Here is a 24,980-nt window from a genome sequence, read left to right as displayed (position 1 = left end):
TACTCAGGCTGAAATGTGTTCTCTGTGTAGACAGATAAAGATAGGTACGTTTGGTTTTGGTTTTTTTTACCCCTAATGGTAGAACCAGTGTACACTGAAAGCCACTGGGGAATTAGAATTTGTCAGGGAGGCAAATACCATGAGCTACTGAGTTTAACTAATGTGCTTCCAGCCCCCTGATTGTACAGGACTTGAGTCTGAGCCATGGTTGTGTTAAAGTTGGCTTTACTTAACTTGGAGATAGTGGGTCTGCACTCTCCGAGGTCATACAGTGCAGTATCAGATGAGCAAAAGGCTTTATTTATTACATAATACAAGTGAAAGAATGGAGGATATGTTTTATAATTGCCATATTTAATGGGGATTTTCCATTTTTAGATTTCATGCAGTTGCCTGTGACAGCTCCTGTTGAGTAAACTGAGACGGGAACATCTTGTATCGCCTGTTGTACCTGTACCTGCCACCATGAGAAGTTGCATAAGGTTTTTTTTTATTGTTAATTCATGCTTTTATTGTAGTGTAATTGTTATAAGCAGGCCAATTAGTAAGCACATTCCTTTAAGGATTTTTTTTTTCTCATCTAACATAAGTTTGCCTCTAAAACTAAAGGGTATAACAGTATTAGTATAAGTAGTATATCAGGCAAAATCACTGATTATGTATTAAGCAGGATCAGTCCTGAAAAGAGCTGGTTTACTTTTCCAGACTCATTCATGAGTGTGCTGATTGCTGCTTCTCAATTTGTTCTTGAAAAAAGTATGTAAACTTTTAACTTGTAGTCTTGCTCTTTCCCATTTGGTGACAGCTTCATGAAACAGTCCCATGTAACCAAAAAGCTGTTGTGGAATCATTTGCTTGCACAGGGTTTCTATAGGTTGTATTCTTGCATAAGTTAGCAGCTCTTCCCTCCAGGATTTAACCTCCCAACTTTTCCTGCATCACTACTCAGGGTTTGAGCATTGATTTTTTTTTTTCAAAAACCCCAGGAGGATTGTGTGAAACCAGGATGGATGCATGTTCTGTAAGCACCCGAGTGTTAACAGCTAATCTGCAGACTGAACCGCTTAGTTAGAATATTACCACGTGTCAGGTATTTTTATTTGTCAGTGATTTTATTTGTCAGCAGGAGCTACCTAAGAACAAAACTCATGCATTGTAAAGGCAATGGACTTTCTCGCTGTGTCATAGTCAAATACTTGCAAAAACTGCTTAGGCTCATGTCCTCTGCTTTCCATGCCCTGGCTGAAAATGTTGGGTTTACTTACCGTCTTTTTATGGTCAAAAGTCACGTACTTCAAAAGTTATTAGAGTGACAACAAATTGTATTTAAATGAAATTGTAAAGCCCTGTATAGTATTTTACTAAACCTTTCAGAGGTTTTTTTTTTTGTTGTTGTTGTTTGGTGGTGCTTTTTTAAAGGCAGAATGTTAAACAGTCAACAGTGCATCTCTTTTAAGCCTTTCAAATCTGATAAAACCTTGAAAATTTACTAAAACTTTTAATTTTCATATTAGTTCTGCAAATTGATTATTAATATTAATATTTTTATTTTGAGTTTTTAGAATAACCTACAGTAAAGTTTTGAAATAGCAATTGTTACAAGTGTTTACTTTTGCATTTTTCTCTGTATTTAATGAAAAAATCCTTTTCTTTTACATTGTCATTAAAAATGGAGGGTTTTTTTGAGATTAAATGACCTTTTATTTAAAAAAACCCAAACCAAACAGAAACAAACCACTGTCAAGTTCAACTGCATTGGTTTTGCTTGCAGTAAAATATAATTGTCTTACAGCTAGAACTCCAGTCTCACATTAGGGTGGAGTTTTGCTTCTGTGTTGTCATCAAAATGAATTCTTTATTGCATGCTTAGTGATCCATTTAGCTGACTTCAATGTTCTTCTATTAGGAATGGCAATGATAAATCTGTTGAGGATGAAGGCATTTTAAACTGATCTCCTTTGCTTACCTGGTATTTTTCTCTTTAACAACATATCAAACAAATAAACAAAATGATGAATTAAAATGCATCTTCTGTTCTTCAGTTATACAAGGAAAGAGGTGGAGCCTTTTCATTGCCACCAAGGAACTTCCTTTGTGTCATGGCTCAGGTCTCCTTAGAACAATCACCCTACAAAGATACTGGAGCTTATCCTTCTGATGAGACTATTATATTTTTCTTGCTTGTTCAGAAAGGGACTGCACTTTTCCAACTTCCAGTTACAACGGTAATTACAATTAGTTACAAGCATAGATGCTCTGCAAATATCATAGTCTGAAATCCATTGCCACATTGTCAGCACCGGCACAGGAGTGCTCTCTTGCTAGAGTTTGCCATCTCCTAATTATAAGACTTTGAAGGAAGAAAAATGGAGTCTTACATTGCCTTTAAGACAAGAAACTGCATGTGCCAAAGATAGTTTTTAATCTTATAAAAACTGCATTTTAAATGAAAAAACTTTTTTGAGTGTTACTTTTTAAAAGAAATTGTTTGCAATAAATGACTTGTGATAGCCTCACTTTTCTGAAGGAGGAGCTGAAATAATTAGCAATTTATTTGGGGTAAAAGATGTACATTAGAGCAGAGTTCTAGAGCTGGATGCTTACTTTTCTGAGCCAGGGTGACATTTCAAAACATTTCCCTCAAGTCTGTCCTGTTGTAGTGTTCCTTAGACCCTTTCTTGCAGTGCAGCCTTTATGAACTGGTGGGCCTAGCACAATTTACGTTTGCAGTTCAAAGCCAACATTTCCAGACTTGGGAGTTATATGCAAGGCCTCAGGTAAACCAGAAGAGAGAGCTTGACATGAGACCTTGATGTGGTTATTTTAGAAATGGTGAAAAAGGTTCCTCTCTTCTTCTGAGGCAGGAATAAAGCTGTTAGGATAACTGCAAAATCAAATGACAGGCTGCTATTCCAGAAGGGCTCAGTGTCTCTCTAACCAAGGAAAGATATGAAACTTAGAATATTTTTAGACAGGCTTGACTGTTTGTCAGACAAGAAGTTTCTTTGGAGAAGAGTTTTCCTAAAGGTATTAAATGAGTTGCTTCAGGTTTTTGTTTATAACTGTGTTGGGTTATATTCTCTTTCTGCTTTGTAGGCAGAGAATTCTCCAGCATAAAAGATGTGTCCCTTCTGAACTGAGCCAGGCAAAATTATAGGGCAACATAGAGTTTTTGAGAAATGGGTAAACTTTTGCTGTGTGAACTTTGGATTAGCTTTAAAACATCTTGTTCTATGTTGCTATCAACAACAGCACAATTTTTCTGGGCAGCAGTAGCTTATTGGCTGGCTCATGATTATTTTCCTTAGTATCCTTCGGTGACCGACTAAGAACATAAGTCTATTCAAATGATTACTGAGTTTGCCCTTTAGCCTATTTAAGTTTGTTTTTTTTTTTAATTTGTCATTGCTTTTTGCCTTTGATCTGAAAATTAAAATACATACACTTCCTTTTTTTTAAATCCCTTTTTCCCCCCTGCTGCTTGTTGCAGTAAGTCCCTACTGTGAAGAGCTCCTATGGTTTGGGTGTGCATCTGTGGGTGCTCTGCAGGCTTTGATGTTGCTTGGTTCCTTCAAACTGCCTGTAATGATGCAATGTTAACAATGAGGTTACAGCAGCTTGTTAGGGAAGAAGGTAGTGAAATATTTTTGCTTGGAGTTTTAAGAAATTGTATATTTTAGGGAAAGGTGGAATTAATCTCATGCTACAAAGGAAGGGTGTTGGGTTGATCTGTTCCCAAAAGGACCTACAGATCTAAGATTAATGAAGCAAGGTTTCTTTTCATTACTACTGAAGGATCTTACATGACTTAAACATAACTTTTTCAACTCAAATTTCTTTTCTTTAGGGTTTTTGGAGAGTTAGTGGGCAAAGAGTCAATGAGTGTAAGACATCAGCAAAGAATAATATATCTTACAAATGAAAGTTTGCTTAATTTAGTATTGTCAGAAGCTGTGCATCTTATGTATGTATCATTATTAGTTGTTTGATTTATGGTATTAATAAGTTCTATCCATACCCTTGAAAAGTTACCTGAGCGAAATGCATTTGTAGTTCATTTTGTTTTATGTACAAAACACTGATTTTAATAACTGGTGTCTCACTCGCTGTTGCATAAATTCATCCTCAGCCATTATGGCAAGTGTACCGGTTTTCCATAAGGTTTTAAATGGTTTTGTTGATTTGGTTTTTTTTAATCTTTTAGGTAGATGGCATAATTTCTTGACTCAAAAATAGAGTACATTAGAAAACAGTATCATCATTGTGGTCATTGGATATGATAAATGATGCTTTTAAAAAAGTCAAAGTGAATATCCTGGCATCATTAAGGACCCTGTGAAAAGTTACACTTCTCTTCATAGTGCTGGTGTTTATGAATTTGGGGGTATTTCTAAGCTATTTTCCAGCATTTACCAAATATAAGTTAACTCATTGTCATGTTTATTGATATAACAAGTGTGCCCATTGCCTACTGGTTCTGAGGCTGAAGTCGTGGGACCGATGGGAAGTCTCTAGGAATAAAAGAACCAGCAAAGTTCTGTCACATACGGGGCCTTCCTTCTCTTATGTAAGTGTCCCAGTGTGTCTAATGCTGCAAAAGCCTTTCAGCATCCTCAGTGGTTGGGGTTCCCATGTACAGAGAGCAGTGGCATTGCTTGTGTTCTTAGGGCTTGTTTGGAGGCTGATTTACAGTCACATGTCTTGTTTCATTTGTGTTATGGATTTAGACTTGTAGCATAATTTCTGCATAAAAAGACCTACTGGGATATGGATTGTAATATTGTGTTTGAAAATAATCCCCTGCCAATGGCGATAGTTTACCACTTACCTTTTCTTTTCCCTTTTCAGATCTCTTTGGATCCCTGTGTAGTTGATTCATGTTTCCAAACTCCTTCTTGGAACCTTCACAAGCAGCCAAAATGAAGTTGAAGCATAACATCAACCCTGTTCTGTTACAGTTGATAAACTTTATAATTTTGGTGTACACCCTTGTAACATACATTCCATGGTACATACTTTCGGGATCAAAGCAGGCTATAGAAAAAGCCAAGCAGGTTAAAGCCAGACCTGTGAATAACAAGGCTGGGGGTGCTTACAGATCTGTTAACAGCCTACATTGCTTAGCTTCAGTTTTATATCCTGGGTGTGATACACTTGACAAAGTTTTTAAATATGCAAAGACTAAATTTAAGGACAAAAAACTCTTGGGAACACGTGAAATCCTGAAAGAGGAAGATGAAATCCAGCCATCCGGAAAAGTTTTTAAAAAGGTAAGTCTTTCTATTTTTGTCAGAATGTGTTTACTTTCTTGTGCAGCACTTCTAGTCCTGTAAAACAAAGCTGGGCAAACAATAAGTTTCTTCACTTATATTAAATAGTTTTGAAAAGAGTTAAATTGTCTAATTCCTGATCTCTCATTACTTGGCATTTGAAACAAATCTAAACCTTCTTTTTGCATTCTTGAGTAGATATCCTTTTTATATGGTTTCATCCAAAGAAAAAGCACAAATATGTTTTAGGTATTTATTTTTAATATTCAGCTGATGATGTAAGTAGCTTTAAAGGTTGCTTTTCAGGTGAATTAAAAGTCTCTCTTTGTATTATTCTGAACTATAATCAGATAAATATTGAAAAATTACTAGATGCCTATACTCAGATGTGCCATTCCAGTAAACTCAGTTATAACTTAAGGATTTGCTGTTCTGCAGCAAATTCAGGACTTAAATGAAGTTTTTTTGGAAAAGGATTTCACAGATTTTATTGGAAGAGTCTTTTTTTGTCTTTTTTTTCTTTATCTCCTTTAAGGTGAACTACTTCTCTGCTAATATGTAATCCAGGTGTGTGTGTGAGATGTGATTGCAGTATGAACTCTGTTTCAAGGGACAGAGTTTTTTATAGTGTTTAATGTTCAAGCCTGTATGGTCATTTGCTGCTTTGTGTTTGTTCAGAGGCATTTAAAAATGCACTTTTGCCTAAAGAAGCAAGGCAGGACACTGTAACAGGATACATGTGTCTGTGTATCTCTGTGTAGTGTATTAAAGATCTGCATTTCTGTATTAGAAGTTGTTAAAATCCATAATATAAAGATAATTTTTAGCTAAGATTAGTTTCCCTGCAGACGAAAACAATTATCTCTTCATATAATAAAAAGTAATATTCCTTAAATAAAATAAAAATAAAATCCCTTAAATACTGCTAGTTTTAATTCTGATGGAGAAGTATGTTTACAATAGAATTTGGTTAATATCACAATATATGGCAAAGTTCAGTTCTGTTAAATCTTTATAGAAGCTTTAATTGTTAGAGAAACTTCCTCAGCTATGGAGTAAGTCTTTTTAGTATGAAGGAAATGCTGGGATGAATGGTTACATGTAATCTTGATGCACATTTTGCTGCCTCATTACCCTGTAAAGAAACAGAAAGTTCATGTTGTACAAAGTTGTACAAAGAAAGGCTTCTGAGCACAAATCAGAATTTTGGCTGCCTGTGATATGTGCCCTGTTTTTTAATTGCAATTGGTAATGTAAGACTTAAGAACTTAGGAGTTTTAGCCTTTTCCATTATGCAAGCAAAGTGTTCTGAATATTGGAAAGCTGAAGAATGTTTGTGTTGATCTTCTTAAATTACTTGTTTCTAAGTATTTAGACTTAGAAATTACCCAAGTTAGGTAATTTTGTCTAAGCTTGACACAACAGTTCATTATGGTCGATTGCCACACTTGCCCTCATGTTACTTTGTTCCAAATTGTGGCATTATCACATTATCACTGTAAATCTACTTTTAATTTTTTTTCCATTAAGGAATACAGGTTTCTTAATACCTCATAGCATATTTTAGCAATAGGGGAAAATTGGACCATTTCACGAAATACCTTGTTGATTCTAAATGTCAGGGTTCTTTTCCTTTGCTTTCTGTCTTTCATATCATGCACCATTTTATTGCCTGGATTCCTTTAGCAAAGGCAACTTGCTGAGATTTGCTTGGTGCAGCTCTTCAAAGAGGTGCATGATGAGTTTAATTCTTAGGTATAATGCATATAATTTCTATACTTTACAGAAGCCGCGAAACTTGTTAATTACTTTTCCCTTTCCATGATTGAACATAGTGATTGGAGTGATTGATGCATTTTTCTGAGGTCATCTGTAAGTCAGAAGTAGATCTGGATCATGGGTCTGGCTGAGTTGCAATACCTATTAGATATGTCCCTCAGCAAATTGCAGTGGGCTAGATTGGCCTAATCAATGATTCATTAATGGGGTAAATATACATCTCAAAAAAGTAAAATATTTAACTTGTGATTCTTGGGAGAGCTAGGTGTGTTCACACTTGTAGCTGAAATTATTTAAAGCTTATTAACATCTTTAAAATCAGATATGGCATTAATTTATTCTGAAATAGCCCAGATAGTGTGTAGTTTCTTTAATTTTTGTGATGTTGTATTGTTACAAAAATATTTATTCCTGCGCAGTTGCCAAAGTAGCAGAAACTCATGGATGTGAATAAAATATAAATACCTGCTTATGCTTGCTTTGTTGCATTTTATATATTTCATATGTAGTTAGTTTTTCTGTTTCCTTCTGTAGTTTACTTCTCCAGTTTCCTTCTCTAATCTCATCGTTGGAGACCATACCTAATAATAATTTCATAAAATATGTATTTAAGTCAGGATAAAAATACCTCCAAGATTAAGACATAAGTAATTGAAAAAAATAATTATTTAAGCAGAGCTTAAATTTTATGATGCCCAAAAGATTAGCTTTATTCTGATGGCTGATGGTTTTATGTCGTCTTAGTTATATTGTCAGGTGCTTGCTTTTATCTATGTTGGTATGTGGATGTTGCTCTGTGTGTTTGTGTTCTTTTGGTGGTTTATTTTTTGAGGGGGATGTTTGTTTGTTTTGGAGATTGGTTGTTTGCCTCGTTCTCTTTTAAAAAGGGTTTGTAACCAAGAACAGAATTAATGGAAACATAATAAATAAGACATAGTGAGGAAAAGAAAACAATTTTGAGAGGGGAAGGTGATGCATCTGAAGCCTGAGAGATTTAGGTGAAAAAGCAAGCATGTGGGAAAACACTTGGGAATTCAGAACTTTACTCATTATTGTTGATACTGAAACTTATTGTGAAGGTACAGGAAGGTTCTTGCATGCCAAGTCACTGAGCAGTAAAAGAGTAGTTTATGATGTTGAAAACCATATGGTGCTATGTAAGTAATATTTTAGAGTGGGTTTTTTTTAGAAGTGTTCAGCTGCAATCCATGTTTTTGTTTGAAAAAGGCCAAAAGTAGATATTTCAAATAATCTCGTTTGTATTATTTATAATATGCTTTCTACAAGAAAATGTATTTAATTAATGATTACTTGCTTCCAAAGAGTAGTCAAGGTTCTTTAAGCCTTATAAGGTACTTTTAGGAAGACCTTCAAAGGTAATTGAAGTCAGGTAGTTTAATGACTGTACTTGTGCCAGCAGCTTTATGGAGAATATTTTATGACACCTTCGTAGTAAAAAAATTTAATATCTCCCTAAAATCCAGGTAAAAGAAATGTTAACTGTGTGCTTAGTGTCTACGCTTTTCTGGAGTTCCAAATATTAATATAGTCCTGATGCTTCCTAGTATTTTATGGTGCATTACATCGGTAACTCATCCTGCAGTTTAAAATCTGGAGCACTAGAGGGCAGCGTTTTCCTATGGAATGTCGTGTTTCCAGGTGAAGCCCCAGAGCTGCTGGGCACTGCTGAGGTTTGTGGGGCTGTTTAGTGAATGCTCAGTAATTTCCACTTCTTGGCCCCTTTTGCCAACTCTTAGACAGTTGCTTTTTTTACACGTGTAAGTAGTTACCAAGCAAAAGCAAGTTCTGAAAGCTGTGAAGTTAAATGTGTGTGAACGTTTAAAAAGGATTATGGCACTTAATGTCAGTCTTAACAGCTGTTTACAGCAGAAACTGAGGCACAGAATTGTTAGGGTTGGAAGGTATCTCTGGGGATCCTCTAGTCCAACCCCCCTGCCAAGGCAGGGTCACCTGGAGCAGGTGACACAGGAACACGTCCAGGTGGGTTTGGAATGTCTCCGGAGAGGGAGACTCCACGACCTCCCTGGGCAGCCTGTCCCAGTGATCTGCCACCCTCAGTGGAAAGAAGTTCTTCCTCATGTTGAGATGGTCTTCCTCATTCTGTCACTGGGCACCACTGAAAAGAGTTTGGCACCATCCTCTTGGCACCTGCCTTTGAGATATTTCTGTGCATTAATGAGATCCCCCTCAGTCTTTTCTCTGGACCGAACAGGCCCAGCTCCCACAGTCTCTCCTTATAAGAGAGATGTTCCAGACCCCAGGTCATCTTTGTAGCCTCCACTGGACCCTCTCCAAAAGTTTCTTGTCTTTCCTGAACTGTGCACTGGAAAATATTAGCGAAAGCTACTGAGGGAAAGGCCAGGAAGGGAGATGGATTTGGAGACATAAAAAATAAGGAAGGTTGAGAGAGACCATAACCTGCTCTGTGCCCTGCAAAAGAAGTGTATAGCGAAATGCAGAGGAAAGGGACATACAGACAGAGGCAGTATGTTAATATTTGTATATGTATATGTGAATATATATTACTCATTAATGTGTATATAGTATAAATAATGTAGGGAGGCAATAGAGAAGAAATGCTGGGCATGGAGAGGAAAGGAACATTAAAATTTAAATACATGGAACGCAGTAGGAAAGTAAAACTCAAAATAACTGCATTGAAAATGATCTTACCTGTTTTCACATGTCAGTGTTCTTCAGAAATATATTTATATATATATATATAAATAACTATACCTAACGGTGCTATACATCCTACCTGAGGAATTTTCCTTTTTAAGAAAAGAAGGCACCAATAAGACCTTCTTTCACTACTTCATATCAAACTTGTTTAAGTAATGAGGATGAATTATGTAAGAGAATTAAAAAAAGGAAAAAAAATGGAATCTCAGGTCTTACTCGGCAAGATTAATTTTTGACCCTTTAATGATTTTTTCCCAAGTTTAATGAGTTATGTAGTGAATGGTGGAAATTAGTAAAACCTGTTATGACTTGGCAAACTTACCAGAAACAGTAACAAGAATCTGCTTGTATTTCCTGGCCTAATTATTTATGAACAGTTTTCCTGAGGCCACGCTGTAGGCAGAATATAATGGGGGAAAGGGTGTTACCCAGTTCACTGCTATAAATTGTTTTCAACTGATGAGCTTGTCAAGAATTTCCAAGTGTGCCAAAAATACTGCCTTTGGGGAAAAATGTCCCAAATTAGAATTTAAATTTCAAATTACCGAAATTTGTATGGACGAGAAGAGGTGCAATATTTTTGTTGGAAACAGTAGGAGTTTTCCACACCAGAAATATCTTGGTGTGTTGAAAGGGACCCCAAAATCCCCCTCTCATCAGAGGAACGTGGCAGTGAGCACCAGCCAGGGGTGAGCTCCCGCCTCTTGGTGCAGCAGCAGTGCTGCTGGGGTTCTCTCACTGCTTACAGTAGAGATTTCCAACCTAGTCTTTCTGCTCCAGTAAGGTTTTTGGCTCTGAAACAGCCTGTTTGCCAATGAAAATGAGTTTCTGTAACTAACCCAGGAAAACCTGAGAAGATAGTTGTGTGAGAAATATGTATTTTCGGGCAAAATTGCTATATATTGCAAGTATTGTTTTTTGAGCTCATTAAATGGTGTTTTCCCATGAAAACATTTGTGGAATTTCTGAGCAGATGCACATGTACCTGTCCTGAGTAAAGAAAGGTTTGTCCAGCTAAACAAGTAGGTTAATGAGCAATATGCAGCAAGACTGATAGGTGCCAACTCAGTTACCTTGTTGTAACTTCAGCAGTTTGGAAAAGTGTTTTGATGAAAGAAATCTACTAGATTTTAATTTTTATTAGAGTTTGAGAGAGGTTTTTAAATATATTTTATTAAGGAAGTGGATGTGGAAATACATACTCATTAGAAATGTAATTACATGCCAAAATGTTGTTAGATTAAACAGCCTACAAGTTTGCAATTCAGTTCAAGTTTATGAGTGAAATGTGGAAAAAAAAGAATGGGAAAGAAAGGAAAAGTTTACTTTTCTAGCTTTTTTAGTGTTTGCTTGCATTTATTGCTAATATTTTGTAGTTAAAGAAAATTTCTGGAATACTTGACTAAACAATTATGTTTTTCAAAATTGTCAGTGTGCTTGTATAACTAGATGGGTAAGGTATAATGATTTAGAGTCTGGATTTTCAATGTAAAACATCTTCATAGTACATCTGGATATGAAAATATCTAGAATATCCTCAAAGAAATATTCTGTCGCTCAGTAAGAAAATAGTACTGCAAGGTGCAAGTGCACATGTAGAAATCTGTGATATGGCCTGTAAATTCAAATCCAGTTTTACTGTGCACCAGCTTTCCCATATAGAAGAAAAGTGAGATTGCTTAACATTTTCCACGTGACTTCTCAGAACTGAGATTTGCAAGTAATTTCCAGTCTGGTCTTCAGTCCCACTTTTGTTTAACAGTAAAAAAAGGGCAAAATTAATGCTACTCTTCCCCTTGACATTTGTTTCAGAGTGAAGGGAAAAGGGATTTCACAATTTCTGACTGAGGACCTGTGGATATGCTGCTTTCTGGATTCTAGTTTACCTTTCTTTAATTTTTTTTTAAATGAATGCCTAAGCGTCGTGTTTGTGTAGGAGAATTGTAGCCTGAATATACAAGAAATATAAAGAATTAATTGTACCAGCTAGTGCTTGTCACCCTTTACATAAAACAAACCTTTTTAAAAAGTAAAGGCATATGGGCCAGATGACCACATGCAGCCTTTCAGAGGGCTTCTGAAGCTACGGAGCACTGTGGGAATCCTGTGCTTCCCTCACGTGAAAATAGAAACTGAGGTGGTAACGTGTGTGGAGATATTGCAGCATTTGTGTTGGAACTTCCACAGACCCTGTAGCTTTTGGCAAGAGTATTATTGATTATCTTGAGTAAACTGCTGTTATAATTCAAGCACATGTTACTTCAGACATCTGTGGACTCTTCATGTGGGTGAAGATGTAGTGGGACGTGTTAAGGATTTTCACTTTCTAAAATGAACTTATTATTCTTATTAGGTCATCCTTGGCAAGTACACCTGGCTTTCTTATGAAGATGTATACATTAAAGCTGTTAATTTTGGAAATGGCTTAGCAGTGTTGGGTCAGCAACCAAAGACTAACATCGCTATCTTCTGTGAGACCAGAGCTGAGTGGATGATTGCAGCACAGGCCTGCTTTATGTGCAACTACCAGCGTAAGTCCACGTCTTCCCTGAAGTTTTGATCTTACAACACAGTCTGAAAATAAAACTTTTTCTTTGCTTTACATACTAAGAAAACTTGATATGTATTTTGTATAGAACATTAAAATTTACAAACTAAAAAATGCTGCATAAGGTAGAGACTATGCACGTTATAGCATTTTGTGTTAGTGAATAGAGAAACCTGCATGTTTGCAGATGGAGTATGATTTTGAGTTTGCTCAATGAATTCATGGGAGGTTTATCTTCTTGTAATCTCAAATCAGTACAGATTCCCAAGTTTCTAAAAACAAACAAACAAACAAAAATCACACATGAATTCATTAACTCAGTTTCAGGAGTTGACGTCAAACCTTCATCCGTGCCTGTAAGTTTTGTTTTAACTGGATATTTTGTCAGGTTTTCGGTTTTGATTTTGGTCAGACCTGTTTTTCTTGCCAAGAAATCTACTGAGTGCTAATCTCAACTTGCTATAGTTGTTTAAATATCTGTTTCATCATCGAGCGTGGTTTGTCATTCACCTCACTGTAAGCCCAGCCTGGCTGGGTTCTGTGGTGCTCTCAGAGGTCCATATCTCCTTGTCCCACAGGGCACACTAAAAACTGCTGTTCCTCATGGGCTTTGGCCTCTTCCCTGCCGTGTTTACCCTCCTTCAATAAGAGATGGGCCGTAAAAGCCACATGTGCAGAAATTCCTGATTTACTACCTACGTACACCAAAAATGTCTATAAGTTAGACTTTTTTCAGGTTTTCAAAGCAAGCCTAACAAGATTATTATATCTTCAATGGTCTTTGCTCTGAGCACGAATCTGTTTCAGTCTGAGAAATCATATGTTGATGAGTGTATAGCAGTTTTCACTTACATAACCTGAGATATGCAGTGAAGACTTATTTTGTGTGTACCCTTTGCTATATTGTTCCCTTAGTTTTAAGGGTGGAGTTGATGGCAAGGAGCACTGCCCTAGCACATAGCATTTCAAAGTCAGCCTGCTTGCCTTATATGACACCTGGCTCTGTAGATAGGGAGAGAGTGGATGTCCTGTATTGTGACTTCACCAAGGCCTTTGGCAATGGGCTCCTGTAGTACCTGTACAGCCAAACGATTCAGATAAAAGCTGGATAAGTAGGGCAAAGTTACTTGCCAGCCCTCAGGGGTTGATATTGACTCCAATACTGTTTAATTTCTTTATTGAAGACCTGGATGATGGGACAGAATACAAACACAGGAGGTCACAGCATGTTGTGGGCAGCATCCAGTACAGTCAAGGACAGGGCTGATGTAGAGAGGAGGACAGGGCTCTGGACACTCAAGGACAGGGCTGATGTAGAGAGGAGCCTGTCAGCTGAAAAGCGTGTTGTCTGGAACCTCATAGAGTTTGGTGGAGGCATTTAAAATTTTCTCTGTGTGTGCTGGAATACGTCATGTACCAGTATAGGCTGGGGGACAGCTGGAGCGAGTAGCTTTGCAGAGAAGTACCTGAGGGTTCTGGTGGGCAGTGGGTCCATCAGATTTCTCAGTGCCTTCTTGCAGTGGAGGCCAGCAGCATCCTGGGTGGTGGTAGCATGAGTGTAGCACTTAGTGTCCAGGGAAATGATCCTTCTCCTCCTTTTGAACATTGGTAAAACCACATCTGGAGTACTGTGTCTGCTTTAGGGCTTCCTTGTAGGAAAAAAGACATTGACATACTGGAGCCAGTCCAGTGGAGGGCTGCCAAGAGACTGAAGGGGTGGAGAACGTGACATTTGAGGAGAGGCTGATAGATCAGGGTCTGTTCAGCATTAAGATGAGTGAGTTCAGATCTTGTTGCCATCTAGAACTATCCAATGGGAGCATTCAGAGGAGGTGAAGCCAGACTCTGCTCAAAGATGTGTTTTGTTGAGACTGGAGGTGACAGATACTAGTTGAATGGCAGGAAAACTTGATTAGATATTAAGGCAAACCTCTTCATTGTAAAGGTGGTTCAGTATCAGAACAGGGACCTAGAATAATTGTGAGGTCTCCATTCTTGGAGATATGTAAAAACCAGACTGGCCATGGCTCTGAACCCTCTGCTGTAATGAATGGTGTGTGCAGGTGATCTTCCTAGGTGCCTTCCAACCTAAATTTGGTGATGTTTTTGATTCTTTCTTCAGTGAGAAAATGCTGCTGGCCTGCCTGTCAGAGCAGAGACCTGCACAGGCTATTCTCAGATAAGATGCCTGTGTTGCTTTTAAATTACATGTCTCGTAATACATCATGCCAGTTCCCTTTTATCACTTTTAGGATCTATCAGATTCCTGGTGACTATATAGATTCAAAGGCTTGTATAAAAGCCTTTGAATAAATTCAGTAAAATTCAAGGGCTTAAAATTGATAGGCTTGTGTAATAAATATAACATTCAAAGTCTTGTAAATAAATAAAATTCAAAGGCTTGTATCATTTTTTTCCTTTGGTAGCGAAGTACACTTACAAATCCTAGGGAGATTTCGTAATTTGGGGGGGGGTGAAATCTGAGATAGGGGATGGATGTTGTGAGCAGAATGGAATGCATATGTTTTTGGTTTTGTTGGATTAGTGTTTTAAATCCCCTCGTTGCAACGTGCTCCAGCACACTGTCTGACGTGGTATTCGGCATCTGAGCTGTGCGTCGTCTGATGTGAACTTGGCTGACTTGTGTGTTGGCAGACGATGAGAGTGTTGTGCGGTATCCACGGTCAGTTTGCTGAATGAATTAGAAAATTCAGATGGTGTTGAAGTAGTAGTGTGGCAAGACATTGCTAAATGACTTAGTATTTTTTGTTTTACAGCTAACTGCTCTGGTAGCATTGTGACATTCTTTCTGAAGGTGAAATGTATGAAATCTGATGGTGTGGGCCCAGAACTGATGCCAAGAGAGCAGGTTCATCTGTTTCATACGTAGTGTTGGAGAGAATGCCTTTTGCACTACAGAATTAAAATGGGGAAACTAATTTTTGTTTTGGATTACTTGCACAAGCAAGCAATTTTATGATTAGAAAAACTTGCTTGTTTTTAAATGTGAATTGTTTGAGGCTATCTAAGTCTTGTACTTGAGGAGGTAGAGTGGGACTGCTAGTTCAAAAATGGAAAAAGTAGTATAACATGAAAACAGATTTTCTTCCAGAGTACCTCCTCTCCATCTATGTGAACAGCTTTTCACCAGTGTAGGCAGATAGAACACCCAAATGTATAACCAAATAACAAAATAGGAGACCTCAGGTTTTACTTTTCAATCATACCTTCCTAAAGCTTGAGCAGAAGTGGTTTTGTTAGAATTTGTTTGGTTGAAGCCTTTAAATGTGTATTTTGCTTTTTATTTTTGATGTATGATGGATGCTGAAATACTCAGTTTAACATTTGAGTTACATTGAAATGAATTGCAGTAGTTAATTTGTTTCTTTAGGGCAAGGCTTTGTCCTTGTATGTGCGCTGGCAAATTTAGTAGTGTTGGGGTTTCTCTTTTTAGAATTTTAGAGCAGCATTCCTAGCAGAAGGTCAGATAACAAAGACTCACTTGTACTACTGCATGTGTAAAGGTGAACACAAAATAATCCCTTCTTGATATGTTTTCAAGAGAACAAGGAGAGAAAAAAAAATTGCCAAAACTTTCAGATTTGCCTGAAAAAGTTTTAGGTGCCAGTGTGAAGAAGTGAGAATTTCAGAGATCAGAGTCATTGCTCAATTTTATTCTCTCCATGACATAAGTGCACAATCATATAAATGGTCTCTCTGTTTGGCTCTGTCATATAGGTCTAAGTGTCTTAATGTACTTATTTGCAGATGAGTAACTACATACGTGGTTATTTCAGAGATGATCCTTTTCCTTCTGGGCAGTGTGTCGGTTCTGCTGTTGGCTCAAGGAAGCTGAATTTCTGTGAGATGTTTATATAACAGGGGTCACTGCAGTAAGTAGAGAGAGCTCGTGGGAACTAGTAGAGGCACTCTTCTGGACTTTGCTCCCACCAAATTAAAGAAAACACAGTGCATGTGCATTTGCCCTGCAACAGTTCTGAACTATGATGGACTGTTTTAACAAGGAAAAAATAAGTAGAGGTCAACTATTTACTTTTCTGTGTAAGAAAACTGCTTTTGAGTTCTTCCTTGGTATGCTGTGCTGGGTTAGTAACTCCTTGGATTTCAAATCTTAAAATACAACAGAACTTTAATTTTAATGTTTTTATCCTTGCTGCAGTGAGCATAGTAGAGTTACAGTCCTAACATACAGTAGGGTGTCTTGTTTTCATAATTATGTTGGTTAAATATTCAGCTAAATACAGACTAAAATACAAAAGTTATTCAGATACAACATCCATGCTGGAAGTTTTTTCACATCAGGTAATTATTGGTTGTGTTGACTGACCTTACAACTTCTTTGAGATACCCATGTTTTGTGTTCTGCTTGGAAAATAGGAAATTATGATTTTTTTGATACCAATACCTCTCTTCCTTTTTGAGCTGCCTTTTTCTTCACCAGTCTCTTCTGTTCTCATTCAGTTCCCATTAAAATGATAGGAAATGAAATATGTTCTTAAAAGTTGTTAATAGGAAATAATTTTTTAACACATTTATCACTAACGAACTGTCCTTAAATACAAGAAACGGTGTTTCTTATAGTCAATTCTTAAAATATTTTCTTTACTGTTCTGTATGATTCTCATGATGTCAGTTTAATGTCTAATGATTGTGATGATTAAACCTTTCTGACATGACGTTGTTTCAAATAGATGGGCGAATAGGATAGCCATGGATTTATGACTGAGTGTGAGAATTCATCTGCTCATGACACATTTTGCTATGTTGTAATAATTTATTAGTAGTCAATTGTAAAAGGTTAGTAACAGAGTATGTGAATTCTGAAAAGAGAAGTCACATGAGTGAAAGCTGTTTCTTTCCTGTGTGCAAGAGGACTGCTGCGCAATGGTTAAACTGAGAACATTTGCTGCTTTTCAGTTGGTAAAGCAATGAAGGTATGAGTAGATCTAGGAGAATTGCATAGGGTGATGTGGTTTTGGAACCTCTAATTAGAGCTTAAAAAATAGTAAACAGTCATATAGACAATGGTTGTTCTTTATTCATTCTGGGAGTAACTGAAAATCGTGCTGCATTTAAATCCATGTGGTAGGAATTTTTTTAACTACAAAATTGTCCCGCTTTTCTGAGTTGACAAATATTTTTACTGTCACGTAACTTGGAATGAATTAATCTCAGTCCTTTATTGTAAAATGGAATTGAAAATGTACCACGGAGCTTCAGCATTTCCCCCCATTCTGTGTTCCAGTTGTTACTCTGTACGCCACCCTGGGGGGCCCGGCAATAGTACATGGGCTGAATGAAACGGAGGTGACCACCATCATCACTAGTAAAGAACTGATGCAAACAAAATTGAAGGTCAGCAAACTGTTCTTTGTCTATTTTTCCAGTGTGTCTGTTCATTATTCTTAAATGGCCTGGTTCCATTGTACAGAACAATGATTTATAGCCTTTCTATAAGGCAGGCACTTATGGAATAAGGTTTACATACAAAAAAAGGGATAGTTTGCTTTCAGTGGGTTTTAGGCTCCTCGGTGACTCTGGAGAATGGGATGAGCAATTTGCAGTATAGAAGACCTGCAGTGCTGCCTGGAACACCTTTACAAGAAACTGCCATGGTTTCTGAGTGGATTTAGTGCCTATAAATCTAACAATGGGAAGAACAGAAAAATTTATAAACTGTGTATGAAGAGCTAAATGTGATCATCCTCCTGGCTTATTGCTGGATGTTCTCCCAGCAGAGAATGGCTTTTAAATCTAAAGATGGCTGATTGAAGAGTTAGAGCTGTTTTTCTGTGCGGGGGAAAGCTTACTAAACAATAGAGTGGTCAAAAAACTTTTGCAACTTGCTAACCCAGGTGGAATATCCACGTAGAACAATTAATCTGAATGAGTTTCATCATTATGTGTTTTGGTGGAAACGGGGCCTTTCGGATAAAGGAATTTAATGCAAAACTCTGCTGTTGCTGGAAATTGAATGAGAATGACCCAAACTTTTTAAAAGGTTCTACAATGACAGTATATATACAATGCACATTTATTTCAACTTGCAGTAAGAGAATGTATTTGTTCTGCTAGAGGTGATGATCATCTCTTCTTCCACTAGAACACTGATAAATGTTTTAGGACTGCTGTTTTGCTTCAAATGCTTAATTAATAATTTTCCATATTTTTGCTAGCTGTTGCTTATTTTAAGTAACATAGTTACCAAAGGGCAACCTAAGAATTATTGTGAGCTCAGTATCATCAGTTTCTCTCAGTGTTCTATGCATGTGAAAAGTCAATTATCTCTACAAATCATTGCAGTCTTATTTGTGGGGTTTTCATGAAATGAGGCACAAATCAATAAATGGTTGGAGAAGCTTCTGGACTTGTAAGTGGAAAGTTTCAACCTTTGCAGCTAATTGAGCTCAACAGGTTTATCCTCTGATATTTAAAAATCTGAGATTTTATGTCATTGCTTTTTAAAAAGTATACAGTAGATAGGTGTGGGGTGTTGGGTTCTTGTTTTTTTGGTTGGTTTTTTTTTCTTGTTGGCATAATCCTCACTTTTAGTTTTTGAACACATTTTTATTTCCTCAGGAAATTGTATCTCAAGTTCCACTGCTACGACACATTATTACAGTGGATGGCAAACCAACAATGTGGTCAGAGTTTCCCAAGGGTGTCATTGTTCACACGATGGCATCTGTGCAAGCCATGGGGGCCAAGGCAGATGCTGGTAGGTTCTCTTCTTTCTGTTTGGACCATCTCATTTGTTGTCCTGCCCTGACTCTGTTGAGTAAACTTGGGGAAATTGCAGATCTCAAAATTATGCAGTGATTAACCTTTTCTTACTGCCTTTTCTTTGAATGAAATATTTTGGATTTTCTTTTTGTATGGTTGTGGTTGGCTTTTGGGGTAGTTTGTTTTGTTTTTCAACAGAGAAAAATGCTTTTAATGAAAATGCCTTCTCCACAATCAACTGTCTGATGTTGAAGGATCATATTTTGGATAAGCATTTAGTCCAGGATAGAAACTTAAAAAGCATTCTTCTGATCAGATATATTAAAACCAGGTTTTTCAGGGCATACAAAACCATTGTGCATTTTATGACAAAAGAAATCAGTGGTTTGTTACTATTAAGTTTTGTAAAATTCACAGATAGAAAAATGTAAAATAGCCAGCTGAATCTGATAGAACTTGGTCACTTACTACATTTCTAAAAGTATCAATTTACTGTGTAAATGCATTGAAATCTATTTCTAATCTGTCACATTTTTAGAACTAAAATTCTGAATTTCATAAGGTTTTTTAACTATTAACATGAGAAATATTTATTCTTGTCTCTGAAGAGCTGCCAAACCTACTATCTCAAGATTTAATTATATTCAATAGTTCCTTTCTTCTGTCCTTATCCTTTGTGTTTTCAGAATCTCTTGACTACTGAAGGCACATGAATGTTGGATTGTATTTTAGGAGTAGGGAGGGTGGTTAATCTGTCTGCTCTTGATGTTCAGGGGAATGGCAGGTTTGCTCCCAGCATCATTACCTCTCAATTTCCTTAAAAGATGGTTTTCCCTTTTTGATGTACCAGTTTTATGTACTATTAAAACTGTTTCATACAACACCAACAGAAAAATTATGTCTGTGGTAATTCATTAGCTCCTTGAGATCTGTTAATCTATGTGCAGTGTAAAAACAGTGTCTAATCCTTCTCTCTTCAGTCTTTTAAATATCACGTACTCTGCACTACAATAAAGGAACATTTATCTTTGTCAAGTTAACCATTCATAAACTGTGAAATACTATCATGAATTGTTTATGGTCAAGCATGTCCAATTAATATTAAGTAGATGAGCTGTTTCTTATATTTTCTTCCTCTGTGTTGTTCAATGTGTGGGATAGGCAGGATTCAGTGAGTGGGAAATGATTAAATATGCTTTCATGCTTCTCATTCACTGTGCACATTGTGCCACATGCATTGTGCATTATGCCGTTTTTCCTCTGAGTAAACACAATTGGTTTTGTATTTTCTTGCTCTCAGTGCAAGCATTTAAAAAGCACTTTAATCCAATTAGAGCTGTTGATCTTCTTTTAAATATGTATAGGAATTGGACCTCACACTGGCTCAGCAGTGCCTTGCTGCAGGTGTTGCAAATGAGGCAGCGTGTTCCCTGCCAGGGAGCATGTGGGAAAGGAGCTTTGCAGAGAGGGGATGGACCCTGCAGCAGCATGGAACCAGGGCAGCAAACCTGCCCGAGGGGAAAATGCTCAGTGACATTTTTGAGAAGCCAAAGTTCTGCTCAGTTTTCTTTCTGCTGCTGGAATAGCAGAAACATAATAGGAAGAGTGTTGTCCTGGCAGACTAGGACAGTCCCTCAAAGTATTGCTCAGCTAATGCAAACTTCCTACTCTTTGTGAAGGCATTTGAGCTGGACCACAATCTTTTTAAGCAAAATGTAGTGGAAAGAGTCGTATGGTGCTGTATTGCAATGACTGCTGGAATATGTTAGTGGATCACATCTCCCAGCCTGAGAGCCTCTCCACATGTTGTATGTTCTCTTTTTTTAACACAAATTGCAGGAAACAAACAGCCGTCCAGGCCTGTGCCCTCGGATATTGCAGTGATCATGTACACAAGTGGATCCACAGGAATTCCCAAAGGAGTCATGATCTCCCATTGCAACATAATTGCTGGGATAACTGGAATGGCTGAGAGGATTCCAAACCTGGGGTATGTACCAACCATTACTTACCAGCAAATAAAGAAGTCATGTAGTTGGATATAATTTTAGATTAATTACTGTGGAAAAAATAAATGTAGCTATGTCTGTGACACATCATACTATGTACTGATGTCTGAGGATCTTCCAGTACTGCACTAAATGACATGAGTACTTCATGTGCTGTTTGTTCTCTCATCTTCTCTATGTGGGTAAGACTGGGACACAAAAGCCTGTGAGGCCGCCTTGCACTTGAGTGGTTGAAAGCTCCCCTAAGCAGTACTTCCCTTGGTTAGTGTTTAAATTCTGTGGTTTCTTTCTGTTTGGTGCAGTTTGTGATCTTGTCCACAGAGTTGCCTTTGCAACCATAACACACTACTTATCCCACTGTCTTGGGATAAGTAAACATCTCCTTTTGTTCATGCCTTAAACTTACAGTACATAGTACAGAACTTCTGAAACAAAACCCGTATCATTTGAAATATGTTCTCAAGCTCTAAGGCATTTTCCTACTTTCTCTACTTCTGTGGTAAACTCTGAGAAAATCTTGCTTATGATTCATCTGAGGATTCTAGTGGTACAACATAAACCTATCTTTCACAAATTCTTCTCAGGGAAAAAGACATCTATATTGGCTACTTGCCTCTTGCCCATGTTCTGGAGCTGAGTGCTGAACTTGTGTGTCTGTCTCACGGGTGCCGCATCGGTTACTCCTCACCTCAGACATTGGCTGACCAGGTATGTTGTAGATGTAAGTCCTTAGAGGATATATATATATATAAAAAAAAAAAGAAATAAAAAAAATTACTCAGATCTCTGTAATATTTCTTAAAAAAACAGTACAACAAATCTTCATTTCTACAGTTCATGAAACAGGGTATTGAGGATTATGGCTGATACTCTGGACTAGCTTTAATTGTTAGAATATAATTTAAATAAAAATTATTGTTTTGAAAGATATGTCGTTTTGTTTCTCATGTTAAAAAGCTTGAATATGTCTGCTAGTAAATTTGTTCTTCACTTTAGTCCTCTAAAATAAAGAAAGGAAGCAAAGGTGATGTTACTACACTTAAACCAACCCTAATGGCAGCTGTCCCGGTAAGTAACTGAAAGATAAATAATTCTAAAAATTATTTTAAGATGTAATTCATAATTCAATTTTTAACAACAAAATCAATGCAATGACCATTTAAGTAAAAAAGGTAGATCTTTTGATAAACTAGCTTAAAATAGTAATTTTGGTATTTTTATGTTGGGGATAAACATTCATCATATGAGTGACAATGTTTTTCAAAGTTAGAATAGCTACAGGGATTAGATTCCCAGTCAGTTAGTAATTTATTGATCATCACAGTGAATGAGTGGAATAAAGAGAGTTGGCAACAGGCAGCTTGGGGTTTAACTAGTGCTCCTGCCCAGACATTTGCTTTCCTCCTTTCTAAGATCATCTTGATATCTCTTAGCAATGGAAGAGGAAGGAACCTGGGAGTTGGTTGTCACCTAAAATGTACTTTAATTCTAGATCATGTTTTCTTTTTGTTGTACTGAATTTAGAGTTTCTGTTTCTTTGAGTTAAAGTTAATCTTTTTATGTAACTAGGAAATTATGGATCGGATCTACAAAAATGTCATGAATAAAGTGAATGAAATGACAAGTTTCCAGCGGAATCTATTTATATTGGCCTACAATTACAAAATGGAACAGATTTCCAAAGGTTACACTACCCCACTCTGCGATAGGTAATGTGAACTTTATTTGTAATGGCACCAGAAAATCACTTATCAAAGTCTTACAGCATGAGCAGTATCTGATTTTCTTTTTGTGCTTTTCTTCACTTTATTGTTGACACTCTGAACATGAGCAAGTCTAAATGAGTGTAAATTGAAACAACAAATCAGTAGTTTGTGCGATGGATTTAAATATTTACTGATATAATTCAAGTGAGTGTTATTTAACTGTAAACTGATTGGAAATTTACATTTATTGCATTATTTTCATCAGGAATTTAATAATAGATTTATATAATTCTTGGGTAAGATGAGAATTCTGTTCCTATTGAAAACTGTAGACTTCACATTTTCACAGAAGGGACTCACAGAATATCTCCAGTTGGAAGGAACCCACAAGGATCATTGAGTCTAACTCCTAGCTTCAGTGAGACTAAAGGATAATGTAGTTGCAAAATTTATGCAATGTACTTGAATTATTTTTAGGAGAAAATCACAGAACTTTGCTGTCTCATTAAATCTTTGTTCTCAGACACTTAACCCCTCTTTAAATTAGAATGTGGAAACAAGCTTAGAAAGCTTTTTGAAAACTTCAGTGTACTCCTTCAGGGTTTTCCTTGAATGCCATAGAAGTGTTTTTGAAGATAGTGGAAACTTTCAGTTCAGATCCAAAATCAGGTACTGTCTCATTTTGGTTTTGAGCAGCAAATATATATTCTTCTCTTTGCATTTCAGCCTTATCTTCCGGAAAGTCCGAATGCTGCTAGGGGGGAAAATCCGCATCCTGCTTTGTGGAGGAGCTCCGCTCTCGGCAGCCACGCAGCGGTTCATGAACATCTGTTTCTGCTGCCCTGTGGGACAGGGGTACGGGCTGACGGAATCGGCTGGAGCCGGAACGATCACGGAAGGTTGGTGTCCGTGAATCCCACTGTGTGCTCTGATCCGTGCTGAGCGTCCTGCATGTGCCGTCTTTGATGACCTGATGCTCTGGTGTGTCCCTGCCACTAGGCGTAATTGGGGAATCCTGGGAATTACTTGTTATAAATGCATGAAACAGCGGGAGCACTAATTTCGGCACATTGTGCTAAAGCTGGTGACCTACATATAAAATGAATGTTCTTGTTTGTGATGGAGCAACCCATAAGAATGTGAATGGGATCGTGGCATTGTTGCACTTAGCAGTTGAACTGAATAATTTTTTTCAAATTTTGGTGAGTATATTGAGATGTTAGGAAAATAGAAAATGGAAAGCAAAAGCCTACACCAGATTCTAATTTCATATAATAGAACCTAATGGTTTCAGTTGCCTTTTAGTAACTCAGGGTGTCTATAAATACAGTCCATCTACTCTCTTGGCACGATAAGAATTTTACCTGCATTACCTTGATAAATCCATTGTTTTTCTTGGAAGTTCTGTTCTATGAATTAAAGTTTCAAAATAAATAGCAGTTAATTCTCACTAAATAAGATGCATGACAACAAAAGATCTTTTTTTTTTTTCCTAATCAGTTTTGTTTAAATGTTTTTCTGAAAAATGCTCTTTTTAAAATTCTAGTTTGGGACTACACTACAGGAAGAGTGGGAGCACCTTTGGTCTGTTGTGAAATAAAGTTAATGAACTGGGAAGAAGGTGAGAATTCCTGTATGTGATTAAATTGAAGTATGTTTGTAAGAACTGTATTTTTTTTTTTATTGGACCTTGCTCAGTAGCAGTAATTAGAAGACTATTTCTTGGCTATTTAGATTTTAAATGCTACTCTTGCCTATAAATTTTGCTCTTGGGGAGAAGAAAGGTAAAATAAATTCCTCAGTGGTTTTTAAACTTTGAAATATCTAGACAGAGGCTGTCGATGCAGGTGGGATTTTGCCTTGGTAGTATTATGACTCTCTTTGACTATACTATTTCTTTTACTCCAGTCACCTTATTTGTGTATGTACATTGTATAAATGCACACAGCACTGTACCTCTTCCTGATTTAGATCAGTGTTCATGCAGGTTGTGTTGTGCCTTAGAGGTGCTGGATTCGGGAAACTTCAGCTGAAGTGTGTGTATGATATCTTAAGTTGCCACTAAGAAATTATTTTAAAATAATCTTCATAATATTATTAGTAAAATCATTAAAAAATTGACACGTGGTGTGGAAGCTTAATGGATGCTATATAAAATATATATAATAAAGTTTGAAATACATTTAGGTGATTTCCTTTCGCTGTAGGCTTTTATGTATTG

At 37.0% G+C, this 24,980-nt stretch overlaps 1 protein-coding gene across 2 annotated transcripts in view; it reads left to right on the top strand.

The window, feature by feature from the left end:
* The first annotated feature begins 378 nt into the window (after positions 1-378).
* ACSL3 (acyl-CoA synthetase long chain family member 3) overlaps positions 379-24,980 on the top strand; it is a 37,176-nt gene continuing 12,574 nt past the window's right edge. For both annotated transcript variants that reach the window (XR_003534714.1, XM_027686054.1), the window contains exons 1-11: positions 379-482; positions 4,849-5,270; positions 12,106-12,283; positions 17,567-17,676; positions 18,901-19,039; positions 20,884-21,034; positions 21,638-21,761; positions 22,050-22,121; positions 22,623-22,762; positions 23,486-23,658; positions 24,306-24,380. Coding sequence is in view for 1 of the 2 variants with exons in the window: in XM_027686054.1 (XP_027541855.1) it covers positions 4,878-5,270; positions 12,106-12,283; positions 17,567-17,676; positions 18,901-19,039; positions 20,884-21,034; positions 21,638-21,761; positions 22,050-22,121; positions 22,623-22,762; positions 23,486-23,658; positions 24,306-24,380 (1,555 nt within the window). In the remaining variant the exon portion in view is untranslated. The remainder of the gene's footprint in view (positions 483-4,848; positions 5,271-12,105; positions 12,284-17,566; positions 17,677-18,900; positions 19,040-20,883; positions 21,035-21,637; positions 21,762-22,049; positions 22,122-22,622; positions 22,763-23,485; positions 23,659-24,305; positions 24,381-24,980) is intronic.

This window comes from Neopelma chrysocephalum, unplaced genomic scaffold (genome assembly GCF_003984885.1).
Source record: "Neopelma chrysocephalum unplaced genomic scaffold, ASM398488v2 Primary Assembly neopelma1_70, whole genome shotgun sequence".
NCBI classification, from domain to species: Eukaryota; Metazoa; Chordata; class Aves; order Passeriformes; family Pipridae; genus Neopelma; species Neopelma chrysocephalum.
The sequence above is the reverse complement of the archived record's forward strand: the minus strand, read 5'-3'. Positions and strand labels throughout refer to the sequence as shown.